This window comes from Hemitrygon akajei, chromosome 12 (assembly GCF_048418815.1).
Source record: "Hemitrygon akajei chromosome 12, sHemAka1.3, whole genome shotgun sequence".
Classification (NCBI taxonomy): Eukaryota; Metazoa; Chordata; class Chondrichthyes; order Myliobatiformes; family Dasyatidae; genus Hemitrygon; species Hemitrygon akajei.
Window position 1 is genome coordinate 99,410,642 of NC_133135.1, and position 24,946 is coordinate 99,435,587.

General features: G+C 44.9%; 1 protein-coding gene across 4 annotated transcripts in view; it reads left to right on the forward strand.

Moving 5' to 3' along the window:
- The window catches only part of tnr (tenascin R (restrictin, janusin)), a 178,030-nt gene that overhangs the window by 37,786 nt on the left and 115,298 nt on the right, over positions 1 to 24,946 (forward strand). For 2 of the 4 annotated variants that reach the window (XM_073063750.1, XM_073063752.1), the window contains 4 exons: positions 12,688 to 13,164; positions 17,535 to 17,654; positions 18,348 to 18,463; positions 23,664 to 23,814. In XM_073063750.1, coding sequence (XP_072919851.1) covers positions 12,688 to 13,164; positions 17,535 to 17,654; positions 18,348 to 18,463; positions 23,664 to 23,814 — 864 coding nt within the window. The remainder of the gene's footprint in view (positions 1 to 12,687; positions 13,165 to 17,534; positions 17,655 to 18,347; positions 18,464 to 23,663; positions 23,815 to 24,946) is intronic. The other 2 variants (XM_073063751.1, XM_073063753.1) reach the window with 2 other exon arrangements.

Genomic DNA, 24,946 nt, shown 5'->3' on the forward strand with positions numbered 1-24,946 from the left:
GTGCCAATCCAAGAAGTGCGGAAATAGAGATATTCTTAGTAGAATTCAACTCCATTGCCACCCATTTTGACTGATTATGAAAAAAGGACCAAAAAGTAAGACAGCGAATATTAGCTGCCCAATAATATAAATGGAAGTTAGGTAAAGCCATACCACCTTCATTTTTAGATTTTAAAAGGTAAGCTTTATTGAGTCTAGAATGTTTGTCCTCCCATAGATAAAACAAAATGATAGAATTTAAGGAATCAAAAATAGCTTTAGAAATAAAAATTGGTATAGACTGAAATAAATATAAAAATTTAGGAAGGATATACATTTTAATAACATTAATATAACCTACCAGACACATAGATAAGGGTGACCATTGTGTCAAACTCTGTTTTGTAGAATTTAAAAGATTAGCAACATTTTCTCAAAGAAGATTCAGAAATAATAGAAGGTACAATGGCCTCCAATCTATAAGCCAAAACTTTAGCTAAAATTTTAACATCAACATTTAACAAAGAAATTGGCCTATATGAAGAACACTCTGTTGGATCTTTACCTTTTTTAGCTAAAAGAATAACACATGCCTCATTAAATGATGGTGGCAATTTACCATATTTAAATGAGTCAGATAGAATAACAATAACTGAGATGAGAGTAGTGAGGAAAATGATTTATAAAATTCTGCAGAGAACCCGTCAGGTCCAGGAGATTTGCTTGACTGCAGTGCAGAAATGGTAGAAGATATTTCTTCTAATGATAATGGCTCATCGAGTTTAGCTTTAAAGTCAGAGGAGAGCAAAGGAATATTCAGACTACTTAAAAAATGGTTAACAGAAAAATTATCATTTAAAGATTCAGAGGTATAAAGTCAAGAATAATAATTCTTAAATGAATCGTTAATTTCAGAATGATTCGAAGTAATATTCCCGTTTTCCATTCGAATCTTTGTAATGTGTTGTTTAGCTTCAGAGTATCTTAATTGGTTAACTAAGAACTTGCCGGATTTATCATCAGGGATATAAAAATCGGCTCTTGCTTTCAAGAAGTTGACGTTCAACTGGTTGGGTGGAGATAAGGTCGAACTTAGTTTGAAGTTCTACTTGCTTCTTGTACAGTTTAGGATTTTTAGTCTGGGCATATAGTTGGTCTGTTATTTTAATCTGACTGATCAAATCTAATTGCTCTGAATGAGTCTTTCTTTTAAGATTCGCTGTATAAGAAATTATTTGACCCCTCAGATATCCTTTCATAGCATCCCAAACAATCTGGGATGAGATTTCAGATGACGTATTAGTGTTTAAGAAAAAAGTAATCTGGTCCTCCATAAATTTTACAAAATCATCATCCGATAACAAAGTCGGATTAAAACGCCAATGTTTATTCATTTGAGGAAGACCAGGAAAATTTATAGACAAGGTAAATGGGGCATGATCTGATATCAATATACTCTGATAATCACAAGAGTGAACTGATGGAATCAGCTGATTACCGATTAAAAATAATCAATTCTAGTAAAAGTATGGTGGACATGTGAAAAAAATGAGTAATCTCTCTCATTAGGGTGGAAAAAATGCCACACATCAGAGATACCATAGTTAGAAAAGAAAGAATGAATAGATAAAGCAGATTTACTAGGTAATCACCAGTGCTTTATAAAGTATCAATATATATTGCTTTTATATTCTAGTTCTTTTGAAAAGAATGCTAACATTGCATTTGCCTTCCTCACCACAGACTCAACCTGCAAACTAATCTTTAGGGAATTCTTCCCAAGTCACCTTACACCTCAGATTTTTTGTAATTTCTCTCTATTTAGAAAATAATCTACCCTTTCATTTCTTCTACCAAAGTGCTTGACTATACACTTCCCAACACTGTATCCCATCTGCCACTCCCTTGCCCATTCTCCTAATCTGTTGGTCCTTCTGTAACTTCTCTACTTCCTCAAAACTACATGCCACTCTGTCTATCTTCATATCATCTGCAAACTTTGCAAGAAAGCCATCAATTCCATTGTCCAAATCATTGATGTATAACGTAAAAAGAATGAGTCGCAACGCAGACCGCTGTGGAACACCACTAATCATCGGCAGCCAACCAGAAAAGTTTCCCTTTATTCCCACTTTTTGGCTCCTGCCAACCAGCCAATGCTTTATTCATGTTCGAATCCTTCCTGTAATACCATAACTCGTAGATTGTTAAGTAGCTTCATGCGTAGCACCTTGTCAAAGGCCTCCTGACAATCCAAATACACACCACCCAATTCTCTTTTGTCTATCCTGTTCGTTATTTTTTTAAAAGAATTCCAGCAGATTTCTCAGACAAGATTTTCCATTGAGGAAACCATGCTGACTATGGCCTATTTTATCATGTGCTTTCAAGTACCCTGGGAATTCATCCTTAATAATCAACTCCAACAGCTTCCCAACTACTGAGGTCAGATTAACTGGCCTACAATTCCCTTTCTTCTGCCTCTCTCCCTTCTTGAAGAGTGGAGTGACATTTGTAATTTTCCAGTCTTCTGGAACCATTCCAGAATTTATTGATTAGAAAACCTACAGCACAGTACAGGTCCTTTGGCCCACAAAGCTGTGCCGAACATGTCCTTACCTTAGAAATTACCTAGAGTTACCCATAGGCCTCTATTTTCCTGAGTTCCATGTACCTATCCAGGAGTCTCTTAAAAGACCCTATCGCATCCGCCTCCACCACCGTTGCCGGCAGCCCATTCCATGCACTCACCACTCTCTGTGTAAAAAAACTTATCCCTGACATCTCCTCTGTACCTACTTCCAATCACCTTAAAACTTTGCCCTCTCATGCTAGCCATTCCATTCCTGGGAAAAAGCCTCTGACTATCCACCCAATCAATGCCTCTCATCAGTTTATACACCTCTATCAGGTCACCTCTCATCCTCCATTGCTCCAAGGAAAAAAGGCCGAGTTCACTCAACCTATTCTCACAAGGCCTGCTCTCCAATCCAGGCAACATCCTGTAAATCTCCCCTGCACGCTTTCTATGGCTTCCATATCCTTCCTGTAGTGAGGTGACCAGAACTGAGCACAGTACTCCAAGTGGGGTCTGACCAGGGTCCTATATAGCTGCAACATTACCTCTCAGCTCCTAAATTCAATCCCACAATTGATGAAGGCCAATACACTGTATGCCTTCTTAACCACAGAGTCAACCTGTGCAGTAGCTTTGAGTGTCCTATGGACTCAGACCCCAAGATCCCTCTGATCCTCCACACAGCCAAGAGCCTTACCATTAATACTATATTCTGCCATCATATTTGACCTATAAAAATGAACCACCTCACACTTATCTGGGATGAACTCCAACTGCCACTCCTCAGCCCAGTTTTGCATCCTATCAATGTCCTACTGCAACCTCTGACAGCCCTCCACACTATCCACAACACCTCCAACCTTTGTGTCATCAGCAAATTTACTAACCCATCCCTCCACTTCATCCAGGTCATTTATAAAAATCACAAAGAGTAAGGGTCCCAGAACAGATCCCCGAGGCACACTACTGGTGACCGACCTCCATGCAGAATATGACCGGTCTACAACCACTCTTTGCCTTCTGTGGGCAAGCCAGTTTTGGATCCACAAAGCATGGGTCCTCTTCAATCCTATGCCTCCTTACTTTCTCAATAAGCCTTGCATGGGGTACCTTGTCAAATGCCTTGCTGAAATCCATATTGCTGAAAGATCATTACTAATGCCTCCACAGCCTCCTCGGCCACCTCTTTCAGAACCTTGTGGTGTACTTCATTTGGTTTGGGTGACTTATCTGCCTTCCCAAGAACCTTGTCTCTGAAAACGGTCACTTGGCACACTTCATGACCCTTGACACTGGAATTTCCACTACACTGCTAACGTAATCCACAGTGAAGATTGATACAAGATACTTATTCAGTTCATCTTCCATGTTATTGTCCCCCATTACTACCTATCCAGCTTTGTTTTCCAGCTGTCTGATTCCACTCTCACCTCCCTTTTACACTTGATGTTTCTGAAAAAAGTTTTGGTATCCTCTTTAATGTTATTGACTAGCTTGTTTTCATATTCCATCTTTAATAATAACTTCTTTAGTTGCCTTCTGATATTTTTTAAATTTTCCCGATCCTCAAACTTCCCACTAATTTTCGTTCTATTATATCCCCTCACTTTTGTTTTTATGTTAGCTCTGACTTCTCTTGTTAACCACGGTTGTGTCATCTTGCCTTCAGAATACTTCTTCCTCTTTGGGATGTATGTATCCTGTGCCTTCTGAGTTGTTTCAAAAATTCCAGCCATTATTGGTCTGTCGTCATCCTTGACAGTGTTCTTTTCCAATCAATTCCGGCCAACTTCTCTCTCTTGCCTATGTAATTCATTTGAGCAAGTGAGGCCTCAGATAGTCAGGGTTGACCACGGATGTTGTGTCTTAGCTGCCTAGATTTGCAAGCCTAGGCTGAACGGTATGGAGAACAAGCTCCCCCTCTCCATGCATCTGATGAACCGAGAGGAACGGCAGAGGCCGATACAGTTCGGTACCAGCTGTGTCAAAGTAGTTGCCAGTCAGCATTGAGCTCAATGTAGGACTGCCTTGGTGACTCCAGCTCCAGATATTTCCCTCGGGGTTTACTCCAGAAGCCTTCCCCTTTAGTATGTATTGCAGCAAGGCAACAGAGTTTTGAGATCAGAGCTGTCCTTCTCCTGCATGGGCAGATGGGGCTTGTCAGCCTTGGCTGGCAGTTCATCTAGGGGAATTCCCTTTACTCAGCTGTACAACTAATATCACTGACTTTAGCTTATCCTTCTAAGTCAGAGTGACTTTCATTATATTATGATCACCTCCCCCCCCCCCCCCCCCCATGGGTTCTTTTACCTTAAGCTCTCTAATCAATTCTGGTTCATTGCACAACACCCAATCCAGAAAAAAACTGATCCCGTAGTGGGCTCAACCATGAGCTGCTGTAAAAAGCCATCTTGTAGGCATTTCAGTAAGTCCCCCTCTTAGAATCCAACACCAGCCTGATTTTCCCAATCTACCTACTTACTGAAATCCCCCATGACTATTGCAACATTGTCCTTTTGGGATGCATTTTCAATCTGCTGTTGTAATTTGTAGACCACATCCTTACTACTGTTTGGGGTTCTGTATGCAACTCCCATCAGGGTCTTTTTACCCTTGCACTTCCTTAGCTCTATCTACAGAGCAACAGAGCAACAGAGCAACACCATCCATCTGCATTCCTGCCTATCCTTTCGATATAATGTGTATTCTTGGACATTAATCTCCCACCTATAATCTTCTTTCAGCCATGACTCAGTGATGCCTACAACATCATTCCTGCCAATCTACAAGTTCATCTACCTTATTCCATATACTGCGCACATTCAAATATAACGCCTTCAGTCCTGTATTCATCCTTTTTTATTTTGTCCACCTTTTACAATGCAACTTGTCCAGTTGACTGCAGTTTTGCCCGATCAACAATCTCTCTTCAGTACACGTTGCCCCTGTTTGTAAACTACCTCATCTTCAGCATTACCATCCGCCTTTCCTATGATACTTCTTACATTGAAATATACACAGTTCAGGACGCTGGTCGCACCATGCTCAACCTCTTGATTCCTGACTTTGTCTGAGGTCTTACCAACATCTACCTCCACAACCTCTCCACTAACTGTTCTGGCACTTTGGTTCCCATCCTCCTGCAACTCTAGTTTAAACTACACTGTGCAGTTTTAACAAACCTTTCCGCTAGGATATTAGTCCCCTTCTAAGTTAAGCTGCAAACTGTCCCTTCTGTACAGGTCCAACCTTCCTTGGAAGAGAGCCAAATAATCCAGAAGTTTTATGCCCTTCCTCCTACACCAACTCCTTAGCCACATATTAAACTATATAATCTTCCTAGTTCTGGCCTCACTAGCATGTGGCATGGGTAACGGTCCTGAGATCATAAACATTGCAGTCTTGGCCTTATAACTTAGCACTTAACTCCCTGAACTCCCTATGCAGAAAGTTGCCACTCATCCTATCCACGGCATTGGTATCCACATGGACCATGACTTCTGGCTGTTCCCCTCTCACTTAAGAATGCTGAGAACTTGATCCAAGATGTCCCAGGCCCTGGCATCCGGGAGGCAACATACCATCCAGGCATCTCTTTTTTGTCCACAGAACCTCCTGTCCATTCCCCTAACTAATGAGTCCCCTATCACCACAGCATGCCTTTTCATCCCATCCCCCCTTCCCCTCCCTTCTGAGTCACAAAGGGTGACCCAGTGCCAGAGACCCAACCACTGTGACTTTCCTCTGTTAGGTCATACCCTCAACAGTATCCAAAGTAATATCCCTGTTGTTGAGGGAGATGGGCACAGGGGTACTCTGCACTGCCCCTTAACCCCTTTCCCCTTCCTGACTGTCACCCAATCTCCTGTGCCCTGCACCTTGAGTGTAATTTTATATCTCTTGTCTTTCGCCCCTTCAACTTCCTGAATGATCTGGAGTTCATCCATTTCCAGCTCCAACTCCTTAATGTGGATTGTTAGAGACTGCAGCTGGATACACTTCTCGCAGTTGTAGTTGTCAGGGTCACTGGAGGTCTCCCTGCCTTCCCACATCCCACAAGAGGAGCATGCCACTATCCTGCCTGGCATCTCTATTATCCTAGCCGAGCAGATATAAAGAAGGGAAGAAGAAAAAAAACGTAATCTAGAATTTGTCTTTTCTTTTGCTTTCTCTGACTGAAACCCCTCTTCACTGAAGCCTCGAAGAGCTGAATCCTCAAGATCACCACTCTGACTCTGTCCACTCAGATGATGGCCACTGTGCTTGCCCTACCTTCCTTTGTTCTTATTAATAAATCACAAATGCAGATGGGTGGCCGGTCAATGCTCTGTTATGCTGCCTTTTCCACTCAGACAGTTGACCTGATTGAAATCCCCTCCTCTCAATCTTCCAACGTCTGGATTGGTCGCTGGTCAATGTTCTATTACTAGGATGCTGCCTGATTTAGAGGGCATGTGCTATCATGAGAGATTGGATAAACTTGGATTGTTTTATCTGGAGCCCTGGAGACTGACAGGAGATCTGATAGAGGTTTAAAAGATTATGAGAGGAATAGATAGAGTGGGCAGAGTGTATTTATTTCCCGGAGTTGAAATGTTTAATACCAGAAGGCATGCATTGCATTGTAGTTTCAAGGGAGACGTGTGGGGTAAGTTTATTTACTCAAAGAGTTGTGGATGCCTGGAATGCACTGCCTTGTATGCTGGTAGAGGCAAATACATTAGAGGCTTTTAAGAGATGTTTGGATTGGCATATGGATGTGAGGAAGATGGAGTGATATGGACATGGTGTAGATTGGAGGGATTAGAGTTTGTTTTCTAACTGGTTCAGCACAACAATGTGGGCTGAGTGGCCTGTTCCTTTGCAGTGCTCTTCTGCGTTTTGTTCTATTTCATTAGGTTCTCCATAGTTGTATTCAGAATGCCAGGAGGCATGCGTGATTGTAGATGGAGAATGCTCTGCTTGGGGGCTGATGACCAGCAATGTTCCATAGTGATTTGATCAGGGACACCTGCTCTTTGTGTCATTTGCAAACTTAATAACCCACCCTTCAATTCCCTCATTCAGGTTATTTATAAAGATCACAAAGGTTGGTGGAGTTGTGGTTATTGTAGAAGATTGTTGTTATTAACAATGGGCATTGACAAGATGCAGATATTGGCTGAAAAGTGGCAGGTGGGAGTTCAGCCTGGAGAAGTGTAAAGTTATTCATTTTGGAAGGTCAAATTCGAAGGTAGAATACAGGTTAAGGGCATGATTCTTGGCAGTGTGGAGGAACAGAGGGAACTTGGGGTCCATGTAATCAGATCCCTCAAAATAGCTGTGCAAGCTGATGGGCTGTTATGAAAGCATATGGTGTGTTGGCCTTCATTAATCAGAGGATTGAGTTTAAGAGCCATGAGGTTGCAGCTCTACGAAATTCTGGTTAGACCACACTTGGAGTATCGTGTTCAGTTCTGGTTACCTCATTATTAGAAGGATATGGAAGCTTTTAGAGGGTGCAGAGAAGATCTCCCAGGATGTTGCCTCAATTAGAGAGAATCTTTACAAAGAAAGGTTGAGCAAACTCGGAGTTTTCTCTTTGGAGCGAAGGTGGATGAGAGGTGAATTGATCAAAGTGATTGGAGGAAAGTAGAGGGGGGACGTCAGAGATAAGTTCTTTACACAGAAAGAGGTGGGTGCAAGGAATGCTCTGTCAGGGTGGTGTAGATTCAGATACCTTACGGGCATTTAACAAACTCTTAGGCATGTGGATGATAGAAAGATGAGGGTTATGTAGGAGGGAAGGGTTGGATTGATCTCAGTGTCGACTATAAGTCTGAAAAAAGCTATGTTCTATTTTTTATGAAGCATTGAACTCTATCTGAGCTGCTCCAGATGTCGACATATCTATGCCTGAATCCATTAAATTCCAAGTCTTCTCCTTGAGGAACACAGATAAATAGCATTGATTTAGGACCTTGACCATGGTGTCTTGATTACCCCTTTGGTCCATAAACATCCCACTCTATTATATTTATAGAATGCCATGGATTTTCCATAATTTTAACTGAAAAGGATATTTCATGATCGACATGCACGCGATGCTGGAGAAACTCAACCTCTATGGAGGAAAGCAAACTGTTGATATTTTGGGTTGAGGTCCTTCAGCAGGACCATCTTCTGAAGTATCCATTGTAACATTTGATGCCTTAAATAATCAGGGAATCGCACATAAGGACCTGCAAGTCTCTTTATGCCTCTGATTTCTGAATTTTGTCCTCGTTTAGAAAATAGTCTATACCCTTATTTCTTCCACCAAAGTGCACAACTATACACTTTACAACACTAAATTTCTTCTGCCACTTCTTTGCCCATTCTCCTAATCTGTCTAAATCTTTCTGCAGAGTCTCTGTTTCCTCAACCCTACCTGCCCCTCCACCCATCTTTATATCATCTGCACACTTGGCCACAATCCCATCAATTATGTCATGCAAATCATTGACATATAACGTGAAAAGAAGTGGTCCCAACACTGGCCCCTCTGGAACACCGCTAGTCACCATCAGCCAACCAGAAACCATCCTTTATACCCATTCTTTGCCTCCTGCCAGTCAGCCAATCTTCTATCCATCCTAGTATACTTTGTGTAATATTGCAGTCTGTATCTTCTTAAGCAGACTCATGTGCAGCACCTCGTCAAAGGCTTTCTGAAAATCCAAGTAATTTGTCCATCTGGTCCAGGTAACTTACATACCTCCAGACCTTTCAGCTTCCCAAGCACTTTATACTTAGTACAACAACTGCACTCACTTTTGCCCCCTGACACTTACAAATTTCTAGTATATTGCTGGTATCTTCCACAGTGAAGACTGATAACAAAGTAATTATTAAGTTCAACCACCATTTCCTTATCTCTCATTATAACCTCTCCAGTGTAATTTTCTAGCCGTCCAATATCCACTCTTGCCCCTCTTTTACTCAATATATCTGAAAGAAAATCTTATTAAAGAATCTTTTATATTATTGGCTAGCTTATATTCATATTTCATCTTTTCCTTATTGCTTTTTCAGTTGTCTTCTGTTGGTTTCTAAAAGCTTCCTAGTGCTCTAACTTCCCACTACTTTTTGTTTCTTTAGCTTTTATGCTGTCTTTGACTTTGCTTGTAAGCCACGTTTGCCTCATCATTCCTTTAGAATATTTCTTTGCCTTCAGCTCCTGCTGGACCTGCCTGCGTGGACCTCTATCCCCAGGACTTGCCGACCTTCAGTATCACCAGCTCTCATCCTCAGGGCCTACCAGCTGGTCTTTCACCTTGGGGATCATTAGTCATTGTTCTCAATGCCTACAGACCTGACCTCCGTCATTGGTGATCGCTTGCGTATAACATCCAGACCCGCTGACTGACCTCGTGCCTCCAGACCAAGCCACACAGACATCCGACCTCAGGACCCAATCCTTTACCGTGGGGATTGCTGGCCTCCAGAGTACTCCAACCTGGACACCAACCTCTGTCTCCTTCTCCTAATTCTTCACTTACTGTCCAGAATCCCCGTCCCTAAGTCCTAACTCACTACACTGTCTGCAAAACCATCCCCATAAACCTAAAAGTCAGCTTGAAGAACGTTGGATCTTGATCACGGTTATGTGGTCAATCAGAAGTATGAGCCAACCAAGAATGAAGAACCAAAGGGAAGTAGCAAGGGCTTAAAAATAAGTTCTGGTGGAAGCTGGAAAGTGGAAATAATGCAGGAAAGCTTCACTGGATGTTGCTGGGAGCGGATGATTTGAATTTGAAGCAGAGACTGGTTCGGCCTGGTGCTTTTTTTCCCTTCTGGAGCGTGGGTGTCATAACAGAGGTTTATGATATCATGAGGGCATAGGTAAGGTGAATGGTCACAGTATTTTTCTCAGGGAGGGGCGTCTAAAACAGGTTTAAGATGAGAGGGGAGGACTTAAAAGGGACTCGAGGAGCAACTTTTTCACATGAAGGGTTGGCGGGTACATGGGACAAGTTGCTAGAAGTGGTAGCGGTGTGTATAATTAGAGCATAGACATGGTCATGAGCATACACATGAATTAGAGATACAAACATGGACAATGATGGTAAAGGTCTGGAGGGATATCAACCAAACATGGGCAAATGTGTTTAACTCATTAGACAACTTGTCAGCATGGATGAGTTGGGCCAAAGAACCTATTCAGTGCTGTATAAATCTATGAGGTTTCAGGAATGCATCAAATGTTCATTGAGTGACAGGCAGATGGCATTGACAGTCATCACCTCCCCCATTCTGAGAGGAGACACTCTCAGCTACAGCAACCTCCTGCCCTTATTTAATTATCTCTCTCATTCACACTCGCTCTCTCTCCCTCTCTCTCACACACACACTCTCTCACTCACTCACAGTCCCTCTCTCTCTCACTCACACACACTCTGTCACTCACACTCACTCTCTCTCCCTCTCTCTCACACACATTCTCTCACTCACTCAGTCCCTCTCACTCTCTCTCCCTCTCTCTCACACTCGCTCTGTCACTCAGACTCACTCTCTCTCCCTCTCTCTCACACACATTCTCTCACTCACTCAGTCCCTCACTCTCTCTCCCTCTCTCTCACACACGCACTCTCTCACTCACTCACTCAGTCCCTCTCTCTCTCACTCTCACACACACTCTCTCACTCACTCTCACTCTCTCTCCCTCACTCTCACACACACTCTCTCACTCACACTCACTCTCTCTCTCTCACTCTCACACACACTCTCTCACTCACTCTCACTCTCTCTCCCTCTCTCTCACACACACTCTGTCACTCACACTCACTCTCTCTCCCTCTCTCTCACACACACTCTGTCACTCACACTCACTCTCTCTCCCTCTCTCTCACACACACTCTCTCACTCACTCACTCAGTCCCTCTCTCTCTCACTCACACACACTCTGTCACTCACACTCACTCTCTCTCCCTCTCTCTCACACACACTCTGTCACTCACACTCACTCTCTCTCACACACACTCTCTCACTCACTCACTCAGTCCCTCTCTCTCTCACTCACACACACACACTCTGTCACTCACACTCACTCTCTCTCCCTCTCTCTCACACACACTCTCTCACTCACTCAGTCCCTCTCACTCTCTCTCCCTCTCTCTCACACTCGCTCTGTCACTCAGACTCACTCTCTCTCCCTCTCTCTCACACACATTCTCTCACTCACTCAGTCCCTCACTCTCTCTCCCTCTCTCTCACACACACTCTGTTACTCACACTCACTCTCTCTCCCTCTCTCTCACACACGCACTCTCTCACTCACTCACTCACTCCCTCTCTCTCTCACTCACACACACACACTCTCACTCACTCAGTCCCTCTCTCTCTCTTACTCACACTTACTCTCTCTCCCTCTCTCTCACACACACACACACACTCTCACTCACTCAGTCCCTCTCTCTCTCTTACTCACACTCACTCTCTCTCCCTCTCTCTCACACACACTCTGTCACTCACACTCACTCTCTCTCCCTCTCTCTCACACACACTCTGTCACTCACACTCACTCTCTCTCCCTCTCTCTCACACACACTCTCTCACTCACTCACTCACTCACTCAGTCCCTCTCTCTCACTCACACACACTCTGTCACTCACACTCACTCTCTCTCTCTCACACACACACTCTCTCACTCACTCTCACTCTCTCTCCCTCTCTCTCACACACACACTCTCTCTCTGTCACACACACACTCTCTCACTCACTTAGTCCCTCTCTCTCTCACTCACACTCACTCTCTCTCCCTCTCTCTCACACACACTCTGTCACTCACACTCACTCTCTCACTCTCACAAACACTCTCTCACTCACTCTCACTCTCTCTCCCTCTCTCTCACACACACACTCTCTCACTCACTCAGTCCCTCTCTCTCTCACTCACACTCACTCTCTCTCCCTCTCTCCCTCACACACTCTGTCACTCACACTCACTCTCTCTCCCTTTCTCTCACACACACTCTCTCACTCACTCAGTCTCTCTCTCTCTCTCACTCACACTCACTCTCTCTGTCACACACACACACTCTCTCACTCACTCACTCACTCACTCTCACTCTCTCTCTCTCACTCTCTCTTTTTCCCCCCTCCCCCTCCAGGTGAAGTTGATTACGCTCCCCTGTGCAGCAGCCATGGGAACTTCAGCACGCAGACTTGTGATTGCATCTGTGACGTTGGCTGGACTGGCAAGGGGTGCTCAGTGCCACTTTGCCTGACTAACTGCTCTGGGCACGGGGTGTGTGTCAATGGGGACTGCGTCTGTGACCAGGGCTACACGGGGCAGGACTGCAATGACACAGAATGCCTGCGGGACTGCAGCGGGCACGGCCTATGTGTACAGGAAGAATGTGTCTGTGAGGACCCCTACAAAGGTGAAGATTGTGCCCAGCTGAAGTGCCTGAATGCGTGCTCTGGCCACGGGCACTGTGAGAATGACACATGCCTGTGCTTCATGGACTATACTGGAGAGGACTGCAACCAGCTGAGGTGCCTGAACAACTGCAGCAACAACAGTCAGTGTAGTCATGGCAACTGCTCCTGTCAGGATCGCTTCCCTGGAGCAGACTGTACGGCAGGTACAGATGGAGGCTCTGCCAGCTTTTGTGGGGGAGGACACTTTAATGGCACGTACAAACAAGCTGGAGGAACTCAGCAGGTCGGGCAGCATCCATGGAAACGAGCAGTCAACGTTTCGGGCCGAGACCCTTCATCAGGACTCATCAGGACTTCGGGTCTCGGCCCGAAACGTTGACTGCTCATTTCCACGAATGCTGCCCGACCTTCTGAGTTCCTCCAGCTTGTTTGTACGTGTTGATTTGACCACAGCATCTGCAGTGTACTTTGTGTTTAATGTTTAGTAGCAGCTGCCGCACAATCATCCCCCATTCACAACAGCAGAGGGCCTTTGCCCCCACCATAACTGTGCCAGTTGTGGAAGACATTTCACTGCCACCCTTTCCAGCATCAGGTCCATAGCCCTGAGTGTCCTCAAGGTCACATCTAAAAGTGATTGTGTTTCCAATGTGATGGGGATTTCTATCCTCTCACCCTTTCATTTATAGTCCCCTCATCCCCCCTCTAATCTCTCTACCAATTATTGTAAAATTGGAATTTGACCCCTCTGCTACAGTCCCTCTATTTACTTCACATAGTTGAGTCTCCCCTCAGTTTCCTGTACTTAAAAGAAAACAACCCCAGCTGGTCAAACTGCTGAAACTTCCCATCCTGACAGCGTGCCGCGAGTCTCCTCTGCATCCTCTCAAGTGCAGTCAGACCCTCCCTGGAACACACTGACCTGAACTGTGAGCAGTGCTCAGGCGGAGTCCAGCTACAGTCACGTCCACTCCCAACATAACCTCAAAATCATTGAAAATACTCCAGCAATGGAAATCTGAAATAAATAGAAACAGAAAATGCTGGAAACACTTAACAGGTCAGGCAGCATCTCTGTTTCAGGTTGAAGACACTTCTTGTAAACCAGGAGAGAGGAAACAAGTTGGAGAGAAGATGGGAGAGGGATGAATAGTCTGTGGTAGGACAAGGCTAGAGAAACTCTGGGGGGGGCGGTGAGGTAAAGTTGTAAATGATGGGCCACTTTGAGGGTGACAATAAAAACAATGCAGGGTAATGTGATACGAAGAGTAGAGCTGTGAACTGTGGTCAGCTGGTCAGGGTGTCTGAATGGAAGAGCTGAGCCATGGCTTGCTACTATAGAAATGGTCAGTTCCCCTGCAAGCTGAGTCACATATGTGAAATGAATCTAGAAAAGTACAGTCTGCCCTGAAGGAGGATGAGAAGTTGTTTTGATGAAAGGTTTTTGGCCTAAAACATTACCTCGCCTTCTCTTTCCTCTAAATATCACCTCGTACTTTCTCTACTTAAATCAGGAAATCATCAGTTCAAGGGCCCATCTTACTGCCTGATATGAATTTACACACCTTTGTACATGTGCATCTTTACACCAGTACACTTTTTTGGGTTAAATATGATTGCACAGATATTTGCACATGTGCAGATCTGTAATCTTCTGATAGAGCAGTGTCACATCACTTCTGAAACTTTACCTCTCACTGTTTTAAAATGCTTTCAAAAATGGCACGTTGGTTATTAATTTAAAGTAGTCCAGGAAATACTGAATCACTGGGCAATTTGTGATATAAAGCTGTTCAGCTCGTCATGTAGGTTGTATGGTCTGCACAACATTGTGGGCCGAAGGGACTATAATGTGCTGTAGATTTCTGTCGTTTTGATCCTACTGCAGATGAGGCAAAAATTGATGGTTTGTCTGATGATGAGAAGAACAGTCTCAAACCTGTAGGAAGAACCTGATCAATTGTTCACTGGTTACAGCGGTAGATGGAATCTATCCTGACAACATTGCATTCACAGTGAATGGTGGGGCGTTAAGGAGTTTTGAGGAACTGAGTGACTTTAGTGTTCAAGATGCAGCATCACTGAAGGTGTCAGCACACTAGGTGAGGTGGTGAAAATCATATACATGAAACAAAATCAGAAAATGTTGGAAAATTCATTAGGCCAGGCAGCAGAAGAGCCAATATATTGGGGTCTGTGATTCTTTGTCAGAACTGAATAAGTAAACTGAGAAACTAAGTAAGTTGGTTTTTGGGAGAGAAGGCGGGGAAAACATCTTCCATTTCCTGAGCTTTTCTTCAGCTTGTTAAGTGTGGCCCATAGGGCAGGTCCCAGTGTCTTCACATCAGTGACCCACTTCATCTGCCAGTAATGCAGTCCTGACATATCAACAGTTCCTCTCCCAACACCTCCACAGATCCTGGTCGGGCTGCTGAGTCCCTCCAGCATCTTCTGTTTCCAGCATCTGTAGTTTCTTGCTTCTCCATCTGTGGGTAATTACTGCCATTATGCCATCTTAATTCATCCCGTGCCTTCTCTCCTATAGAAGATGAACCTATCTCTCTCTCTCTCTCTCTCTCTCTCTCTCTCTCTCTCTCTCTCTCGCTCCTTCCCAAGTCCTTGTTTATCTCTCCATAAATGCTGTTTGACCAGCTGAGGTTTTTTTAAACTAGATTTTCTGTTTTTGTTTCAGATTTCCTTCATCTGCAATTTAAAAAAAAAATTCATATGGAATACTTGCCTTCATGAGGTGAAACATAGAATATAAGAGCAGGGAGAGTTTGATGTGTTATAAAACACTGGTGCAGTCACATCTGGAATGTGGTGTGCAGTCCTGGTCCCTGTACTAAGGGAAGGGTGTGTGGCACTGCAGAGGAGCTTCACTAAGATGTTGCTTGGGATGGAGTGTTTCAGTTCAGAGGAGAGACTGTTGAGGATGAGTTTGATTCATTTAAGAGAAGCAAAGGAAGGGCCTGGTAGATGTGTACAAAGTTATTCAAAACTGTGGGTGAGGGGTGGAAAGATAGGGATGTAATGGGACAGAGGGGTCCAGGAGTACAAATGCATAGCTCATTGAAAGTTGCACTGCGGGTAGACAGAGTGCTGAAAAAAGGTACTTAAGCAAGTTGGCATTCATCAGCCAGAGCAATGAGTATAGGATGTTATGTTGTAGTTGTGTTAATCATCAGTGAGGCCCCATGGAGTACTGGGTAGAATTTTGGTCACCCAGTTAGTAGGGAAAACATGACTAAACTGAAAAGAGCGCAGAAAGATGTTGCCAGGCTAGAGGGCCTGAGTTAATTGGTCAGGCTGCATCCTTATCCCATGGAATAAGGGGTGATTGTTTAGAAATGTTTACAATTATGAGAGGAAGATAAGATGAATAGTAACAGTTCCCCCTCCCAAAACTAGAGGGCATAGATATAGAGTGAGAGGGAAAAGGTTTTAAAAGGATCTTGAGAGGTAATTTTTTCACACTAGGAATGAGCCGTCCAAGGAAGTGGTTGAGGCAGGTACAATGGTATCATTTAAGAAACACCTGGAGGGATGTGGCCACATGCAGGAAACTGGTGATCATATGGTTGGCACTCTATGACTATAATTGAACTCCTTCCCTTTCTACAACTGGAAGGCATAAGGTTAGGCAAGGGCTAAACCTTTTAAAAGGGAACTGAGCAAGATTTCTTTTCACTGATAGAATGGTTGGAATCTGAAACATCCTGCTAAGGAAATGATGGAGACGCTCACAAAATTTAAGAAGTGTGATGGCAAACACTTTGAATCAGCAAGGCATAGAACTCTTTGAGTTAACTGCTGGTAAATGGTATGGATGAGGTATGGCAGGGCCTGAAATTTTTCCTGGATGTACAAATGAAGAGTGGAACAATGTTGTTTCAGCCCCACCTTCATCCCATCTTTCTCACAACAGAAATTTCATATCTATCTTACAAATTGCGCCTGTAACCCTCTTGTTATATACCCGCCCCTGGCAGTCTGAAGCTGAGAGAGACTATTCTCTGGAGTTGAATTTGATGAACTCTTGCCTCCCTGTTCACTTCTCTCTGCCCTGGCCTGTATGAGCTGCTTCCACCATATCAAATGTAGCCTCGTCTGCTCCAAAGCTCACTTATCCTTTCTCTCACCATTCAAAAGAGTGCCTAGCACTCTACCACCTGCATTCTAACTCTCACCAACCTTCAGTCCCTCACCACCCTTTTACTGCATCACCATTAAACACTGCGTTCATTTTTATTTTTCATTCCACCTTGCAGATCCCTTTTCAACATTGCTCTTCCCATTTCCGTTACCTTGTCCAACCTCGCGGCCTTTGGGTTGACTGTGCAACTCCAGTTCTGGCATGTCCCCATTGCTCTCTGTGTCTTTAGCTGTCTCAGCCCGAAACTCTGAAATTCCGTTCCTAAAACTCTGCCCTCCTTTCAGCCATTTCTTTGGAACAGTTCCTTTCACCAAATATACAAATAACAGCAGGAATATTGACAAGAGCCTGAAACCCACCATGGGGCATTCCCTGAGACTGTAACCTGTTCTTGTGATTTATTTTCTTTCTGAAAAGTAAGTTCCATTGGATCCAGCTGTTGCACGAACCAGACTTGTTACTGGACTAACAATCAGCATTGTCTCAGAATCATGTGTTCAAATCCCACCGTGGCAACATGGAATTTAAATTCACCTGGTAATTAAATAAATTTTGTATCAGCAAAGGGCTCAGAACCTCTAGGTTGTGATAACATTAGATCAGGTCCTCAAATTGTCAGTAAGGGAAAGATATCTGCCTCTCCTGATCTCCAGACCCACCAATGTGTTTGACTCACCACTGCCTTCTCAATCAGGGGCAATAAGGGATGGACAACAAATGCTGGTACCCCCGCAAATGAACAAGCTTACTGTCTATTTTGTAAATTTTCTCAGCATTGACACAGGAAGTGATGCACATAAAATAATGATGTGTATAGATAGAGTGAATGCAAGCAGGCTTTTCCCACTGAGGCCAGGGGAGAAAAAAACAGAGGTCATGGGTTAAGGGTGAAGGGGGAAAAGTTTAAAGGGAACATTGGCGGGGGGCTTCTTCACGCAGAGAGTGGTGGGACAGGTATATAGATGAGAGGGGTTTGGAGGGATATGGCCCAGGTGCAGGTCAGTGGGACTAGGCAGAAAAATGGTTTGGCACAGCCAAGAAGGGCCAAAAGACCTGTTTCTGTGCTGTAATGTTCTATGGTAAAGAAAATTACAAGCCTTTCCTGTGAGTAGTGACTACAGGTAAAACAAAACATGTAAATACTCTCTATTTGGAATGTGACCTTGTTGCCAGAAGGCCTGAAAGATGTAGTCCTTGTGAGCTCAGACTAATCTCTGGTATCTCCCCAAGATCTGCCTACTCCTCAAGGACTTCGCTTCAAGTCTGTTACGGAGACAGCAGTGGAGTTACAGTGGGACCCTTTTCAGTTCACATCTGATGCTTGGGAAATCAGTTTCATTGCAAAGGTAAGTCACACTTAGCCACTTCACTCATTCTCTCAGACATCTAGTGACCCTGTGGCCATCGGACCAATGCCCGAGATCCGAGGCCAGCTCTTGTACTTGTCCATTATTTCCTTGTCTCTTTGTACCTAAACACTGCATGCAGTTGTGTCACAATAGCACTCAATGGTCCAAGGTGGGTGGGTGGATGGCTGAGGACTTTTAACTGTAGATCAGAGAGGCTGAAAAGATGAGGAGAAAATGTTCCTCTGCAGTAACACTAAGTCACAGATAAAGACAGTGTTACGACACGCACCCAACCATGCCATCTTCCAGTGTTTAGTCACTCTAACTCTCTGGAATCTTCTCTGGAAGATTCAGGACCACCCTGCTAATTGGCAATCATGTTTTGGCTGTCATGAATTGAGTATTTAAAGAGCACCTCAGTGCTCAGTCCTAAGCCCAACCAGAGATATCGTCTGGTGTTTTATTCTGTGATCAGTTCTCAAACCAGTTTTATTCCATGTCTCAATCCTAACCTTGGATACTTCAGCATTTGTGTCCAAACCATCCTTGTCAAGGACTCTCGTCACCGTATGACTGAGTCAGTATGGATCCAACGGGTATCAGTCTTTTGTCAAGTGTGACCAGCCACCTAGAGAAGATTTCCAGACAGTCTGGAGATAGATGATCTCTTGGTAGCTGTTTGTCAGCTTTCACAAGGAAGAATCCAGAACCGTTTGGTGGCTCTGCAGAGCCAGTATATCTTCCAACCCCAAAGAGATTTGACAGTGACCATGGCTTCCTCATTCATTGCTCTTTAGTGTTGGAACTCCAGCTGGCCCAGTTCCTTTTTCCCTTTCGAGTACGGAAAGATGGTCTTCATTATCTCTCGCTCCTGACTGGAGAGGCCCTGGCTTGGGCCACCATATATTGGGAATGCAGGTCAGAGATTTGCTTGGATTTGGAGGAATTCATGGCCGCCACGAGGATGGTGTTCCATCACCCCGCCAGAGCCAGCCGAGTTTCAGACGGTCTGATGAAGATTCGACAGTAGACAGTCAGAGGCTGACTATGGTATCAAGTTTCAGACCTTGGCCCAAGAGAGTGGCTGGAACAGGGAAGCCTTGGCCACACTATACTGCCACAGACTCCGAGATGAACTGAGAATCCCCTTGTCTTGGAAAAGCCAGCAGAGGACTTAGAGGTTCTGATCAACCAATCATTTGCCTCAATAATTGTCTAGCAGTGCATAAGTGGGACTACATCAAGAGATTGAAGAGGTCTGAGCCTAGCCTCAATGCATCGTAGTTACATCCCCTGATCTCAGACCATGACCAGCCTGTCTCCTGTCAGGAACCTGCTGAGTCCGTGTAAGTTGGCCACATAAGACTCTCAGACAATGAGAGGTTCCAGCATTGGGAATGCAGGTTGCTGATATTACTGCAGGGAAGCAGGTCACTTGTGGGCCAAATATCCGAAGCTACAGCTGTTGGGAGAACTGCTAAGACTGTGCGGTATTGGGTGGACTGTGACGGTAGCAGCCACTACTTCAAACCCCATGGATTTCGGTGTCACTCTGAAGGCGGAGATCTCCTAGGGTATGAACCAATGAGAGGTGAACGCTTTTTTGAATTCTGGAGCAGCTGGAAATTTCCTGCTCTTGGGAGCCGCCCATCAGCTTAGAACATATCTGCAGGAGTTGAAGCAGCCCATGCCCGCAACCATCCGCTTGGTTCCAGATAGATCAGGCAGCAGACATTGCTCTTGTGGATGAGGGTAGAGGATCATGTGGAGGACATTAGTTTCTAGAGCATACCCCTGATCCTCAGGCACCCTTGGCTGGTCCAGCATAACCCCTCCATGAACTGGAAGGAAGGGAGGATCATTGCATTGTCCAGTCACTGCAAGAAGGTATATTTTCAGCTAAGTGTTCTGACCACCAGACTCTCCCAAGACAACTGGCTGAAGAGGGGTCGGACATCTGTTCAGGGTAATATGGAGCCTTCAGGAAACCCAGTCCTGCCTTCAAGGGCAGATAAGCTGCCTCCAGCCAACAGGCCCATGGGAGTCCCAATCCTGTCCAGTCAGGAGGGTGCTGGAACTAGGTGTCTAGTCCAGGAGCAAGCCAAGGAGGTGCCTAAACAGTCTGGAGCTGTAGCAACTAAGCCAAAGGGCTCCAGTTCCCAGCTCTCGACTAAGGGAAAGACTCTGAAATGGAAACTCTTGGAGCCAAGTCCCAGGAGCACCACGGTGATTTGTTGCACCTTGTTGCCAATGTCTGAGGATGTCTGTTTTCACTAAAGACTCCTGTGAATCTATGAAGGAGACTCTGGGGTCTGCCAAATCACCCCACTGCCTAAGGAGCCTCGGGAGTCATCCTTGGAGGAAGGTTCGGAGATAATTGCAGCATCCAATCCGGTTTGCATAAAAGAGGGTGACAAGTGGAACGTGGCATTCAATATGACGACAAGGCACTATAAGTACCTGGTCAAGCCCTTTGGCCTTGTGAATGTGCCAGTAGTTTTCCAGGCTTTAGAAACAACGTGCTCTCCAGGACGCTCTCCGTAAGTATGTCTTTGTTTACTTGGATGACTTCCTAATTTTCTCAAAGTCCATGGAGAAACACATTGCCCACATCAGAGATATCCTAAAGAGGCATCTTGATCATAGACTTTATGAAAGGCTGGAAAGTCCAAATAACATGTAACTATTTCCTTTTTGGGCTTTATCATCTCTAATGACAATCTCAAGATGGGCTCTAGTAAGACAGTTGACGATTAACTGCAACCATCCAATGTGAAACAAGTCCAACAATTCCTGGGCTTTGCCAACTTTTACTGAAAGTTCATCAGAAACTTCAGCTCAGTTGTGGCTCTGCTGATAGCACTAACCAAGAGATCCACAAGCCACTTTTGTTTGGACTTCTGAAGTGGAGGCTGCCTTAGCAGAGCTCAAACAATAGTTCACGACAACTCCCATTTTGTGCCACCTAATCTGGATCTTGCCTTCATCATGGAGGTGGGTGCAATGCCATCTCAGTGGACACCTTCAGACAATAAACTGCAGCCATGTTCATTCTTTTCCAGGTGGTTATCCCCAGCAGAGGTGAACTATGACATTGGAAATAGAGAGCTGCTCACAGTCAAGTTGGCTTTGGAGGAAAGGCGTCACTGGCTGGAGGGGGCTTTTATTGTGTGGACAGACCACAAGAACCTGGCTTACATTCAGGGGGTCAAGAGACTGAATTCCAAGCAGGCCACGTGGTCTCTTTTCTTTAACCGCTTCAGTTTTGTCCTGACCTACTAACCGGGGTCAAAGAACCAGAAGCCAGATGCTTTGTCCCATCATTTTGACGAACCTGGAAGAGCAGAGCAACGTACCACCATTTTGCCCAAGCCAAAGTGATAGCGTCAAGTTATTGAGGAATCAACACCCTTGTTTGGAAGGCCCAGGCGCAAGGGGCGATTCCTCAGAATGGCCCTCGGGTCGACCGTTTGTTCCTAGTTCCATTGGTCTCAAGTTCTTCAATGAGGATGTGCATTGAGAACGTCCACCCACGCAGGGATTGCCAGAACCCTCGAGTCATCGAGAGAAGATACTGCTGGCCTGGAATAGCGAGAGAGGTCTGTCAATATGTGCTGGCATGAGAAATGTTTGTCTGGAACAAGGAGTCCTATACCTTACATCAAGGGCTCCTCCATCCCCTGCCTGTTCCGGACAGACCATGTGCACACATCTCCATGGACCTTGCCATGGGCCTTCCTCCTTACAAGGAGAAGACCTTTATCATGGTAATTGTGGATCATTTTCAAAGGCCTGCAGATGCATCACCTTGGACAGACTACCCATCTGCAGTGGAATTGGCTGAAATTGTCCTGCACCAAGTCTTCAGGATTCAGTTTTCTGGTGGACATTGTATCAGATTGTGGTCCACAATCCGCGTCATGTTTTTGGAGGGTGGTAAGATGATTGGGGCAACAGCAAGCTTTTCCTTGGGGTTTCACCCACAGTCCAATGGCCAGATGGAGCAGGTGAACCAAGAGTTGGAACAAACCTTAAGAAACCTGGGCTCTGAAAGACCGGATGAGTGATGCAAACATTTGATGTGGGCGGAGGCCACCCACAACACTTCATGGCATTCGGTGCATGGGATGTCTCAGTTTGAATGCCAGTTTGGGTAATCTCCAACACTTTTCCTGAGCAGAAGGCCAAGGTTAGAATGCCTGCAGCCAAAGATCTTGTCCGATGTTGCAAGGAGAAATAAACTAGGAGAGGGGAGATTTTGTTAGCTTCTACCCAGAAGGCTGAAATGAAGGCTAACTGCAAGAGAAGACAAGGGCCAGTTTTGCAGCTGGAGCAACAGGTCTGGTCATTGACTCAGGATTCGCCACTCCGAGTGGTTTCCAGGAAATTGGTGGCCAAATTCATTGGACCCTTCAGGATTCTCAGGGAAGTAAACCCGGTGGCCTACACTTTGCAACTCCCCAAGACCCTCAAGATCAATCCCACCTTCCACATTTCCAAATTAAACCTGTGAATGCCTGCCCTTTAACCCCTCCACCATCCAGGTTTGTGGATAGGGAACAGGTCTTCACCGTGAGAAGCATTTTGGATACACGAACTGTTTTGCGTGTATGGCAGTTCCTTGTGGACTGGGAGGGATTTGGAACCAAGGAATGGTGCTGGGTTCCTGAAAGGGACATCCTGGATCTGGCACTCATCATTGTCTCTCTGAGCAGCCAGGGCCATCAGGAGTCGGCGATGGTGGGGGAGGGGGGGGGATGGGGGTGGTCCTGTTACGACACTCACCCAACGGCGCCAGCTTCCAGGGTTTAGATGCTCTGAATGACTCCCTGGAGAATGAGTAGCTGATGTGCTCCCTTTAAAGATTCAGGACCATCCCGCTGATAGGCAATCATGTTTTAACACTAAGAAGTGAATATTTAAAGAGCACTTGAACAGTGCCTCTGTGCTCAATTGTAAACCCAAGCAGAGTTATGGGGTAGCATTTCGTTTTGCGCTCAGTTCTTGATCCTAGCCTCAGATACTCCAGTATTTGGGTCCTAACTATCCTCGTCAATGACTCTCATCACAGATAGGGCTTCATCCGTCTACTGCCATCTTACTCTAGTTTTCTCTATTCCTCCTACAAACTTCATTTCTCCTCCCCACTTCGGAACTGTTCTCTCCGACCCAGTGTAATATTGTATCTGTGTTTCAGAGTAACGAAGGAGGTATGATAGTTCAGCTTCCCATGACAGTCACCTCCTTCAACCAGACTGGTTTGAGACCGGGTGAAGACTACACAGTCAACCTGGTCGCACTCAAGGAGCAGGCGAGGAGTGCACCAGCAACAGCAACGGTTTCCACCCGTGAGTTAATACTTCATTCAGTCAAAGTATAAATGACCAGTCTCCGGGTCAGAATGTAGCGGGATTGCAGGGAAGGTCGATGTCCTGACCAGCGTCTGTAACCAAGGCAACAGACATAATGGAATGAATAGTTGAAGCGTGTTATGTTAATGCTTAGAATAAAACTGGTAGGGGGATGAACGTAGAGAGTATTGATCAGGATATACTACATTGAACAATGACATTGTGGCTATAACAGAGAGGGGGGCAGGAATGGATGCTTAATGTTTCAAGATTTTTGATAGAAAAGATGGGGCAGCATGGTAGGATAGTGGTTAGAAGAACACTTGATAGTGGGAATGGCCCAGGTTCAATTCCTGCTGCTGTCTGTAAGGAGTCTATGCGTTCTCCCAGTGACCGTGTAGATTTCCTCTGGGTGCTCTGGTTTCCTGTCACATTCCAAATTTGTACAGGTTATTAGGCTGATTAGTCACATGGGTGTAATTAGGCAACACAGGCTCATGGGGCCAGAAGGGCCATTTCCCACACAATAAAAAAAGAGAGGGAGGTAAAAGAATGGGAAGGAATTGCTCTGTTAATTAATACCAAAGCTACACTCAGAGGGGACCTAATGGAGCGAACATCCACTGAGTCTATATAGGAAACTGAAAAGTAAAACAAGTGCAATCACTGTGATAGGATTCTCCTGCTACAGTCTCCCCCTCCCTGCTCTGGAACACAGAGGAACAGATATGCAGGCAGATTCACAAAAGGGTTGTCATGGTTGATTTAATCTTCCTCAATATATATTGGAACCTCTTTTGTGCAAAAGGTTTAGACATGGCAGAATTTGTTCAGAACATTCAGGAAGATTTCTTAAATCGATATGTAGATAGTCCAATAATGGGGTGGGGTGGAAGCCACACTAGACCTATTGGGAAAAGAGCATAACCTGGCAACTGGGAGCAGTTAGGGTGCAGTGATCACAATTCCTTACTTTTTAAGATTGCTACAAATAAGGATAAGTATGCACCTGTGGGAGCATATTAAACTGGAGCAGGACCTGTGGCAAGTGTAATTAGGTAAGAACTAGAGAGACTTAATTGGAAATAGCTGTTCTTGGGCAAGTTTGTTTAATGGTGATTAACGATCA